The sequence below is a fragment of the Canis lupus genome, chromosome 7 (assembly GCF_003254725.2).
Source record: "Canis lupus dingo isolate Sandy chromosome 7, ASM325472v2, whole genome shotgun sequence".
Classification (NCBI taxonomy): Eukaryota; Metazoa; Chordata; class Mammalia; order Carnivora; family Canidae; genus Canis; species Canis lupus.
In genome coordinates, this window is record NC_064249.1 from 25,130,842 (window position 1) to 25,143,560 (window position 12,719).

General features: G+C 38.6%; 1 protein-coding gene and 1 long non-coding RNA gene across 2 annotated transcripts in view; one reads left to right on the forward strand and one right to left on the reverse strand.

The window, feature by feature from the left end:
• Positions 1-103: 103 nt before the first annotated feature.
• KLHL20 (kelch like family member 20) overlaps positions 104-12,719 on the reverse strand; it is a 53,583-nt gene continuing 40,967 nt past the window's right edge. Inside the window, exons 9-12 of the mRNA XM_025430276.3 lie at positions 6,003-6,136; positions 4,863-5,071; positions 3,043-3,149; positions 104-569 (exon numbers count right to left, since the gene is read on the reverse strand). Of these exons, the coding sequence (XP_025286061.1) occupies positions 485-569; positions 3,043-3,149; positions 4,863-5,071; positions 6,003-6,136 (535 nt within the window). The 3' untranslated portion in view covers positions 104-484. The remainder of the gene's footprint in view (positions 570-3,042; positions 3,150-4,862; positions 5,072-6,002; positions 6,137-12,719) is intronic.
• On the forward strand, positions 568-3,254 carry LOC125755412 (uncharacterized). The gene is made up of 2 exons (XR_007411909.1): positions 568-1,121; positions 2,424-3,254. It is a non-coding gene; the product is annotated as an uncharacterized LOC125755412 (long non-coding RNA).

Here is a 12,719-nt window from a genome sequence, read left to right on the forward strand (position 1 = left end):
TGGCTAAATAATACATTTTACATACCCTATCTTTGTCACTGATAGTTCTTGTAGGTAGTGGAGTCATGTGGATGGAGTGCTTAGAAATAACAATTAGATCATGTATAGCCCTTCTCCCTTTATTAGTATTTTCAAACTTAACATCTTAAAAATAAACTTTCTGCTTGGATTTTTTATCTTTTTTTTCTTTTCCTTTTTTAGTGGGAAGAAGGCTAAATCCAAAGCAAAACAAAATGACAAAAAAAAAACCAACAAAAAACCCATGATAAATTAAAACCAAAAATAAATATTCTGCATGGAATTGAAAACTTTTGTGCAAAGGTGGCATCTTGCAGCTGAAGTACTTTCATTGTATTTGTATTTCCATATGTTGAGGCACCGGCAAAGAATAATTTGTTCTAATGTTTTCTTGAGCTATACAAAGCTCCAAAGTCAAAGCTCTCCAGAACACAGTGGAGCATGTACATGACTGTCTTCTAGGTGATCACCATATATGGGATTCACAATGTGTCATTTTAATAACTCCTACACCACCCCCGAGGCGACGGTAATTCATCCCACCATATAACCTGCAAAGAAAGAAACAAAATCAGATTCCAAAGCGCAAAAAGCACTGTTTCTTCTATAACTTAGATGTTAATTAAGCACGTGTTTCCTATCATAATATTTTTAGCTTCATACATCTCTTCCAAAGATTAGGACCTGGAATTGAGCACTGGCAAGTAGCAGAATTATTTCACACATTGGCTGAAAAGGTCTCATTTATAGGTTACTGTTTTAAGAATAAGAGAGTGTCATTCCCACATTTTGCATCACAACTTTATAACTTCACACCTAAATTGACTTCTAACAATTACACAGAACCATATATTCTACATTTTTGTGTCTAGTTTTGACCACGGCTATCTTATTTTCCTACTCACATTTCCCTCTGCCTAAATATCGATAATTTATTTTTATCCTTTTGCCTTATATGTATTCTCACAAACCTCCTCCTTTATGGAACAAACCTGGATATGAGTAAGTAAACTCAGCATCTAGTTTGTGACCTGTGAACAAGATCATCTTCAAAGCTAAAGATTTCCATGGAAAAGAATATTAGATCCTCTGTCAGCTGTAAGGTAAAACTGGCTTTAAGTTTGGGATATATAACTATAACAATTTAGATAGTAATCTCTTAACAGATGATCCTTAAGAATTTCATAAATATTACTCGGTCACATATTACTAATTCTACTTAGTGACAGTTACTGAGACATAGGTCCTTATGTAGGATCGTAGTGATTAAGTAGCAGAAGTAAATCTGGCAATCTTCCCAAATTCCCATTAAACATCGAAAGCTGAATATGCAAGAAAATATGCCACAAGTGGGAGGCTCCTTTTCAGGAAAACTTCCCATTGTCTCTCCCTTACCTCTATTAGGTTTTACTAAAATGTGACCTTGACAGTTAGGCCTTCCTAGGTCACATTTTAAAAGGAAGCTCCTCCCTGGACATCCTCACACCTCTCTGCTCTTTACCACAGTACTTCTATCCCTGACGTGGTACTGTTAGTCTCCTTCCTAGAATGTCCGATCAAGGAGGGCAGGGAATTTAGTTTTTGTTCACTGTGGTATCTCTGATGTCTAGAACACTTAGTAAATCTTTACTTAGTGAACAAGGTTGTGAAAATGTAATCTAGTAGAAGCCAAAAGTGTCCAATGTCTGACTTCTAGTCTGACTTTAGTATTGTGACTTGGTAGTCATACAGAGCCATGAGCCAAAGGCAGAATCCAAAGAACACCATTTAAACATCTGTTAAAGTGTGGCTTTCCCAGACATGAAGACTGTATTTTTTTTAAAGATTGTATTATTAGAAAGAGAGAGAGAGAGCATGAGCCAGGGGAGGGGGGTGGTAAAGAGGGGAGAGACTCCCCACCAAGTGTGGAGCCTGACATGGAGGCTTAATCCCAGGACCCCAAGATCATGACCTGGGCCAGCCAGCCAGGTCAGGTGCCTCCACTTATTTATTTTTAGAGATTTCTTTATTTGATATATATATATATAAAGAACATGAGCATGGAGAGGGGGTCCTGGGGGAGGGAAAAGCAGACTCCCCACTGAGCAGGGAGCCCAAGGCATAGCTCGATCCCAGGACCCTGAGATCATGACCTGAGCAAAGGCAGATGCTTGACTGACAGAGCCATCCAGGTGCCTCAGTTTTTGAATACTTAAATGCATGAGTAACATGATTTATGTGAATTTATAAGAACCACTTAAGCACTTAGGAAAGATTTGTTAAGATTGTTAAGACAAGAATTTAAAAGCAAAGTAAAATTAAACCTATAAATATAGTTTAACATAGTTAAGCCTCTTAAATGAGAGGTAGATTTCTTCCTAGAAGTGACTGTTAAAATTTAGTAGACTTTTTTTCTCTTTCTTTAGGTAGGCTCCCTACCCAGCATGGAGCCCAATGAGGAGCTTGAACTCACAACCCTGAGATCAAGACCTGAGCTGAGACCAAGCAAGAATAGGATGCTTAACCAACTTGGACTTTAAAAGAGAAAATAATATATTTAAATACATTTTAAAAACTTAAGGAAAACAATGATTTTAAAATGAAATAAACTATTATTAAAAAAAAAGTATCTACAATTTTTTTTCCTGTGCATAAAGCTGCCACTAAGAACATCATAAATTGTGACAGATTAGAAGCAAGAAATCTAAGTTCTAATTCTATGACTAACTTGCTTCATTTTATTTCTCAGTGCCTTACTTTCCTCAGCTGAACATGATGAGGCTAGAAAGGAAATTATTTTTTTCTGCTTGCCATCTCTATTATAAAACTGAACAGTTACCAAAGAGAAGATGTAAAATGTCAGCCACTTTAGAGCAAAGAATTCAAAATAAGCCATCAAATATGGGTAACTTGGAGCTCTCTTACGAGTATTGCAAAAGCACTTCTCAATGTATGACCATCCCAATTTTTAAGGTCATGGGCTACCTTATTCCCATGATTTTCAAGTCAGCAGTGAGGTGATCTGCAATGTAGCTTAAAGGTTACCTCCATGTATTGGCGTCAGGATCAAAAACTTCAATGGTCTTCAAGTACGTTGTGCCATCAAAGCCTCCTACAGCCATGAGCTGTCCATTCACTACTGCAAGGCCAACCTATAGGACCAAAACACAGTGGCCACTGAAGAAGCCAGAGGATCACTGGGAAAATTTTAACTAGTTTCTAGATAAATCTTTTTAATAAAAGATAATTCTTTATGACTTTACATTCTGGCTTACTTGAACACAGAGGAAAAAAAGTAATGACAAAAATCTATTATATGTGGGAACAATAAAATTATATATTCAATCAGAATATTTATAAAGTTCCAAACATAAATTTCTAAATTTTTGGAAAAGCATCACTGGGAGCCGACAAGAACTTCCAAACTGCTCTCACTTCTTTTGGTATTTGCCTATTCTAACCCACTATCTAAAACTGTCACTAAAATTCTGTTTAAAATACAAACCTAACCATGCTGTCACTTCCCTCTAAAAAATTGCTAAGCCTCCCTACCACCTATGGGTAAGTTTAAAGTCCTTTCTAGGTCATTCAGGCCCTCCACAAATCCATCCTAGGCCATGTTTTAGCCTCACCTCCTTATGTACCCTATGCTGCAAGAATACAGATTTAACTGCTCTTCCCAGAAAATACCATGTTTTTCTGATATTGGAATAATACCGTATTAGGATTATACTAGTAATACCTCCATACTTTTGCACATGTTGGTCCCTGGTTTTCTTTCCCTCTTCTAGAAAATCTTAGTTTTCTTTCACGGCCTAGCTTACATCTGACTTTTTCTGGTAAGTTTCTTCACTGCCCCCAAATACATTAAGCATATCCTCCCATGTTCTCTTACAATGCACATGCAACCGTTTCTTTTTTGTTTTGTTTTTATCATTTTCTGTAAACATTTCCATTTCCTCCACTAACTTGGGAGCTCCTTGTGGAGTTGTACTCACTTTTGCTTTCCAAGCACACAGTAAGAACTTCATAAATATTTGCTAAATAATACGAATGTAGCAGTGAAAACAACAGGAATGTGACCTAGAAGCTGTTCATCACCAGTAATAGCAAACCATAGATATGGGAATGTTTTGACTTGCTGATGCCTATCAGTGATATTCTCTGATTTGTGCACACCAAAATTGATTCCTTTTTATCCTCAGATAATGGAGTCTTTCAGCTACTGCTGCATTCTCCCACCTGTTGTTCTACATCAATGGATTCCTGACACAATCAGTGGTTTATGGGTTACATTTCACTACAAACCAAATGTCCTAGGATGGATGAATGCTATACTCCACCCTAGAAGTCTCTTGTGGTCACAAGTCATCCACGGTCTAGAACATGACATAGGTCAGCCTGGCCAGGTCTAAACTACAGATGGGACAGACCCATACCAGTTTGTGAAGACTGGTGGTGGGGCCAGATGTGTTTCTGCCTAAACATCTGTATTGGTGTGCCAACTACTTAGAATATTACCTAGGAACATTAGTTCAGAACATTTAGCTCTAATTGAGAGGGATGAATATGGGTGAAGTTAGATAAGGTAGTGGAAAGATAATGTTTTTCAGGGAAACAATCAATGAAAGATAAATCACAAAAAATAATTCTATTATTAAAGATATGATTGAATAGAAGGTATTTACGTACTTGAGATAACAGCAATTATAAGAAATTAATTTTTTCCAGTACAAAAGTAGGTAGGGGTTGTTTTGCCTAAACAGTGCATCTCCTTACTGTACCAGTATTTTAAGATCAGAGCTCTCCTGCATAGCCCTCTCTTGTTGTTCTTTTCCCAAAGTTTTCAGTAGCTGGGCACTTACTCCACTACGGCGGGATGTCATAGCCACCACGGGAGACCACTGGTTAGTTCTGGGGTTGTATCTCTCAGCGCTGCTCAGCTCTGTAGTATCATCTCTACCTCCTACGGCATAGATCATGTCCTGATACACTGCACAGCCTAGATGTTTCCTCCGGGTCCCCATAGGAGCTATGGTGTGCCATCTGTTTTCCTGAGGATTGTAGCGCTCCACTGCAGGGGGAAAAAAAACCAGTAAGTGACCATTCAGCCATTTCTTCTAACTAGTTTTCCTAATAGCCATTAAAACTTTGTGATAATACATATTTTCAATACACAATCTGATTTTTGCTTATGAGGACTTGTGTACCTTTGGATAATACCACTATAATCTTATTGGGGCTAATGGTTTCATCTGGGTACAGTATGGTGGAAAGGGCATGTGTTGGAGTCAAGGTACCTTAGTATAGTTCTGACTGTATGACTTGAGGCCTCATCTTATCTTTAAATGAGGGGATTAGACCATAGGATCTGTAGGCACCATTCTATACTAGTAATTAATTTTCATAATCAGATAACTTCTGTACTCTTGTATTCCCTTTGCCTGTTAATTCCTACTGCATTCTAAGCAGAAGACAAGATATGTGACAATGAATCTGATCCAAGTGTCACACGACAATATCCTTAGGCAAAAATACCATTATCTCTCAACAGAAAGGACCGACACATAAACCAGCTTATAACTATAGCTTTTTATTTATTCTTAAGTTATAATATAGGTTTTGTTTTGTCTTTTTTTTTTTTTTTTGGCTTTAGTTTTTTAAGGAGAGATGGTTGGGGGTGGGGCAGAGAAATAATCATATTAGGAAAATAGTTCTTTTATTCATTATAAATTCCTAGAAGCTTATAAAGAGGAGGGAGAAAAATATTTTGGGAATACGCTAGGAGAATATGGCTGCAGAAGGATCTGAGGAAGAGCTAGGAGTTGTATTCTAAGGGGAAAATAAATTTCAAATATTTAAATTATTATAAGTAATTATACTATTTACATAAATATATAAATTGTCTAAATTTTATAATTTAAAATTATAGGATAACCTGGAGTTTTAAAATTTTCTGTAGGGGGAATCTCCTGAGGAATGTGCTGATCTTGGAAAAGACTAACCTGTGTTTAGTGGAGATGTCCCATCAGAGCCACCTACAGCATATAAGAACCCTCCTAACACAGCCACGGCCACGCCTAGTCTTCTTGTGCTCATAGAAGCCACTCGGGTCCATTTGTTTTCCTTTGGATCATACCTGCAGTGAGGGAGAAAACAAAGACTGCATGCCTGTTTTTATGAAGTGAGGCCTTTCTCAGAAGGTGTGAAATCACGCTAAAGATATGCTGGATACATACACTTACTATGGTCAAAAGCACAGTGAGAATCTAACATATTTTACTTAGTAGGAAAAAAAGTCTTAGAATTTGTGCCCATGTCAGTCATTAAGCTACTTTCTATAGTCTGCCTTGTGATGCTGGGGCTAGAACTCTGAAAACATTTTCCCTTTGCCAAGCTGGCTCTCTATTAGATTCTGCCAAGAGGAAGGATTAGTTGCTGGAATCTAGGGGGAGGAAAATGGACAGACTCCTTTCTGTGTGCTTGCCAATCCTGTTAGTGTTGTCTCAGCAATGAGCCCTTCCCTCTGACTAAACCAGTTAATTTTAGTTTCTAGTCTTTTTCTGGCACTTCCAAAACTAGCGTGCCTGTTCGAAGTCTCTGCTGTGGCTCTGTGGGGCACCTCCTCTGAGTCCCTGAGGTAAGAGTACCAGTGTTCCAATTATCCACAGCTCTATAAATCACTTCAAAATTCAATGATTAAAATAATTTTATTAACTCTCCTGGTTCCATGGTCAGGGATTTGGGAAGGGCCTCACATGAAGTTCTAGCTCAGGTGTCTCATGTGGTTGCTATCAAATTGTGGCTGGGGCTGGAGGAGCAGGGTGCTAAAGCAGCAGGGGGTTGGCTGGGTTTCAGAGTCTCTCTACTTGGCTAGTTGGGGCTTCCTCTCAGCATGGCAACCTCAGTTCAAGGCTTCAAAGGTACCCCCCGAACATCCAACTAAAAGATATACCTTTTATGACCGAGCCTCAAAAGTCACATCTATAGTGCCATTTTGGCTGTTCTTATAAGGCAGGCCCAGAATCAAGGGCAGAAAATGTAAATTCCACTGTTCAATAAGAAGAATGTCAAAGGCAAATGATACAGAGCATGTGACATGACAGGTACTGTAATCATCTTTGGAAAATATAATCTTCCAAAATCAGCCAGGAAGAGAATCCTTCATGGATGTGTGTCACAGCTATTCAGGGCACCCACTCCTCAGGTGCTGATGGTTCTAGCGCTGTGGGATCTCTCCTCTGGCTTCTAGGCTCCCATAGCTCTAATCTCTCTCTTTTGTGTTCCCAAATCTGGGTTCCTACAGTTACTTCAGTGTCCTCTTTTTTTTTTTTCAGCCCTTCAATATCTGCTAACCAATTTTTGAATATTAAATTCTCTCTACCAAAATAACTGGTATGGCTTCTGTTTTCTTTACTGGGTCCTGACTGATAAATGACTAGGTTCAGAAAATCACTTGGAATAGTGCTGGCATTTTATTGCATGGATGGGAAATTCTGCTAGTTTATTAAGTACCATTAGCAAATTCTATCATTATTGCAGAAAATATAAAATAAACAAAACTAAAAATAGACCTTGCTTTTAAGAAGCAGGTGAGGGAGACGGAGCATGTTCCTAAGGAAAAACCTCCAAACAGATTCTGAGAATGTCATAACAAATACAGATGAAAGCAGCAGAAACATAAATACTGGAGAATGGAGCCTTGGAGAAAGGTTATGTTAGTGATGGTTTCTTGAAGTTCATGTACTTTGAGATTTTATTTATTCATGAGAGACACAGAGATAAAGAGGCAGAGACGTAGGCAGAGAGAGAAGCAGGCTTCATGCAGGGAGCCTGATGGAACACTTGATCCCAGGACTTCAGGATCACACCCTGGGCCGAAGGCAGGTGCTCAACTGCTGAGCCACCCAGGCAACCCATGTACTTTGGACAAAGTTTATCTTTAATGCCTTTTGGAAAATTCTTAGCCAAAAATTCTATCTGCAAATACTGCTTTTGCTCTTATCTAGCTCTCCTTTCCTTTTGGGACTCCAATTACATGTATGTTAGACTGTTTGTGTCAATGAGTTCTTAATTTTAGATATTATCAGTTGTAGAACGCACATCTTGGTTTTAGACTTCAATTATATATTAAAATTCTCCAACCTTTTATCCATTTTTAATCTTTTCTCTATTTTAATATATATATTTTATTTTAATATATTCATTATACTTATTTTAAAGTTTTTTTCTGTTTAAATGGATTATTTTTTTACTGACTGATAAATTACGAGTGTTCAGATAAATAAAGATTTATTTATTTGAGAAAGAGTGTGCATAAGTGGGGAAGGGCAGAGGAAAAGGGAAAATGGGAGAATCTCAAGACTACTCCCCTCTGAGCATGGAACCCTAAGCAGGGCTTGATCTCACTACCCTGAGATCATGACTTGGGCTGAAGCCAAGAGTCCAACATTTTATTGACTGCACCACCCAGCCACGCCTCTAAATGTGGATCATTTATAAGTCTGCTTCTATTGTCTATTTTTTCTCTCAGCTACTGGCCATATTTTTTCAGATGTTTCACAATTTTTTATAGTGTGCTGGACATTTTATAAAGAAATGGAATCCTAGAAATTGAGGTTGATATTATCCCCTTATTCCAGCACTGCCGCTACTCCACCTATCCCTCCCAGTTACCAGCCGGGATTCGCTCTTTCCTGTATTAGGCAGGGAGGGTGAAATACTAATCACCTCAGTCCAATCAGAAATTCAGCTTTCATTAGACTCAGTCCACTCAGTTTTCAAATGTCTCAAGGATGAGATCCATCCTGTATTTGTTGCAGGCCCCTCCACACAGCAGGACACTATCTTCTAAGCACTGTCAAGTTGTAGGAGATTTCACTCACCTTAGTTCCCTAGTCCCCTGAGCTACCCCAGCACTTAGCAAACACCTCATGGAGAAAAAACAGCAGTATGTTTGGAATTGTTCTAGATTCCAATCTGTTACGCCAACCTGCATGACTGTTAATAGTTCTACTGATTTACCTCTCCTACAAGAGAATGCCTTCGCCTAAGACAAGTCCAATATTCAACACTTCCGATCTGGCAAATGTCCCTAGGGAAGTAAACAGCTGATGATCTCAGCTCACATAAATGAGCTTTTTCTTCAATGGGATTTTCGTTCATCTAGTCCTTGTTACTTCCACATTTCTATTTTTTTTTCCACATTTCTATTTTTTTTAAAGTTTATTAGAGAGAGAGAGAAAGGCACAGAGGGAGAAGCAGGCTCCATGCAGGGAGCCCGATGCAGGACTCGACCCCGGGTCTCCAGGATCATGACCCAAGCGGAAGGCGGCACCAAACCGCTAAGCCACCGGGACTGCCCACATCTCTGATGTTTTAAAAAATATTTTTGGGGACACCTGGGTGGCTCAGCGGTTGAACATCTGCCTTCAGCTCAGGGCGTGATCCCAGAGTCCTAGGATCAAGTCCCACACTGGGCTCTTTCCGTGGAGTCTGCTTATCCCTCTGCCTGTGTGTGTGCATCTCTCTCTTTCTCATGAATAAATAAGTAAAATCTTAAAAAAATTTTTTACTCAATTAAAAAATAAATAAAAATAAAAAATATTTTTGTACTCTCATTTTTTTCCTAGTTGGTGCAGTGGGAGTGATGGCTGTCACTACTCACTGAATTCTACTTGGAAGCAGAAGTTTGCATAATTTTTAAACTATAAAATAAAACATTGATTCAGAAAGCCACACAAAACAAATGCATTGTTTAATGAGTCATTATAAGGAAAGCCCATCACCTAGGCTAAGAAAAATAACTTTGCCTGCCACAATGAAAGCCCTCCCATGTGTCCCTTTCCAAACTCAATGTCTTCTTCCCCACAAGATTACCATTATCCTGATTTTTACAGTAATCACCTCCTCCTTTATAATTTTTTCTTTTTTAAGATTTCATTTATTTATTAATTCATGAGAGACACAGAGAAAGAGAGGCAGAGACATAGGCAGAGGGAGAGGCAGGCTCTTCACAAGGAGCCTGATGTGGGACCCAATCCTGAGATTGGGATCATGCCCTGAGCCAAAGGCAGATGATCAACCACTGAGCCACCTAGGCATCTGTCTTTTTTTTTTTTTTAATTATTTTATTTATTTATTCATGAGAGACATAGAGACATAGGCAGAGGAAGAAGAGGCTCCATGCAGGGAGCCTGATGTGGGACTCGATCCAGAGACTCCAGGATCACGCCCTGGGCCAAAGGCAGGTGCTAAACTGCTGAGCCACCCAGGGATCCCTCTTCATCGTTTTTTCTACCCATGTGTGCATCCCAGACACTTGTTCATTATAAATTTTTCAAGTCTTTTATCTACAGGTTTTCCTCCATTTTCCCTTTTTCTTTGTACCCCCAAAATTCATCTCTTAGAATCTGGGGCATTTGACCTGCAATTCCCCCACAACATGGATTTGATTGACTAGACACTCACAGTCCAACACACTGGTCTATTCTCTGTATGTTCCACAAACTGGCAGCTGGATCCAGAAGTTTGATCAGACCACATTTGGTCCCTTTGGCAAAACTACAGAAGGTGTGTGTTAGCAGCTGCTAACTGCTAGGTCCATTTATTTACTGAGTGTTGCAAAATGGTTATATTCAATCATTTATTTTCTTTTATTGGGAGATTTTTATAAAGAAACAATCCTCAGGGTCCCTGGGTTGCTCTGTTGGTTGAGCGGCTGGCTCTTGATTTTGGCTCAGGTCATGATCTCAGGGTCCTGGGTTTGAGCCCTACATTGGGCTCTGTGCTTGGTGGAGTTTGATTTAGGATTCTCTCTCTTCCTCTGCTCCCCTCCCCCCACGCTAATAAATAAATCTTAAAAAAAAAGAAACAATTATTTTATTGACTATTTTGTACCCAATTCATATGTGATACAGTTCATACAAGAAAGTTGGGTATATGTGTGCTTCTTTCACTTTAAATACTAGTATTCAAGATGATTCATTCTCTGTGATCTTGAAAGGCAACTAAGTAGTTTTTTTGTTTGTTTTTTGTTTTAGGGTCAATAGGAACTCACAGATTTAAATATATTTATTGGATTTTAATCAGTCACAATTATTATTTCTTTTAAAGTTAAAATTGTCCCATCTTTGGTCAACTGGGAACATCTTCAAGTTTTTCCTTGAGTTTTTTTGACATCTCCTAGTCTTTGACAGGTTGCTTGCCATCCGGTATGACAAGCTAGCCCAGGCTTATCTGTATATTTCCTGTCCTAAATCTGGAAAAAGACATTTCTCCAAGAAGCCCTAGTTTCTTTTTGGGAAACAGAACTTCAAGATACAATTTAGGAATGGAGCTGTTCACTGCCACTATTTGGTCATTATTTCCAGGCCTCTTCAGTTGACAGAACTAGAGTATAATTTTTTTAATGAGGAACTTAATTCAAATTGAAAATCAGGACTATAAGTTCTTTTACTTAACTTCTTCTATTTTACATTCATATTCTTCCATGTCAAGAACCCTAATTTTCAAGAACACAGGAGAGGACAGAATTGGAATAACCCATACCCATATCTCCTTTATTCCACATTATACATAGCAGTCTTAGATTAGCAATACTATCACTTTGATATCCCTGAGGACAATTAAAATTCTTTTTTGCATATCTCTTCCCATTCTCCTCCCACTTTTGAAAATGTTTGTACTACAGCTGCACTGAATGAGCATATAGCCAGTGCATGCTACTCTCTCTTTTAACCCTTATCTACTCAGAGTTCTCTGATTGACTATGTTTCACACTCACTCTCCATCAATGTCTCTGGGGTAATTTTGTCTGAAGCTTATTCTGTAGTAAATTACTCAGTAAGGACTCATGGGAACAATGTTGCCTGATTTCTTACATATTAACTATTTGTGCCCTTGATACCTCAGAGTCAGTTTCTCTAGATATAAAATCCTTATCTTTTCTTTTTTTAAAGGTTTTATTCATTTATTTATAAGAAACACACACAGAGAAAGAGAGAGAGAGACACACACACACACACACACACAGAGAGGCAGAGACAAAGGCAGAGGGAGAAGCAGACTCCTCGCAGGGAGCCCAATGTGGGACTCAATCCCGGGCCTCCAGGATCATGCCCTGGGTGGAAGGCGGCACTAAACCGCTGAGCCACCCAGGCTGCCCTATTTTATATTTTCTTTGGATATCTTAAATGTTATTCCATTTTCTTATAGTATAAAATCTTGCTTTCAAAAAAGTATGATGATAATCTAAATTCCTTTCCCGTATAAATAACATGTATTTTTTTGTTGATTGACTAAAGAATTTGTTTCCTTTTTCTTCAAGGTCCAGTAATTTTTTTTAAAGATTTTTAAAAATTTATTTATTCATGAGAGACACACAGAGAGAGAGAGAGATGCGGGGACACAGGCAGAGGAAGAAGCAGGCTCCAGGCAGGGAGCCCGAGGTGGGACCCGATCCCGAGACCCCAGGATCACACCCTGGGCTGAAGGTGGCGCTAAACCGCTGAGCCACCTGGGCTACCCCAAGGTCCAGTAATTTTATTAGAATATACCCTGGTGCTAATTGTTCTGGGTCAGTATTCAGAGAATATAGTGTATTCTTTCAAAAAACAATTTGTTTTTTTTATTAGAACAGGAAAATAATTTTGAATTATAGTTCTTAGCACTTGTTCCTTTGCTCCATTCTTTTGCTTTGGTTTTTTCCTTGTGGACTCCTA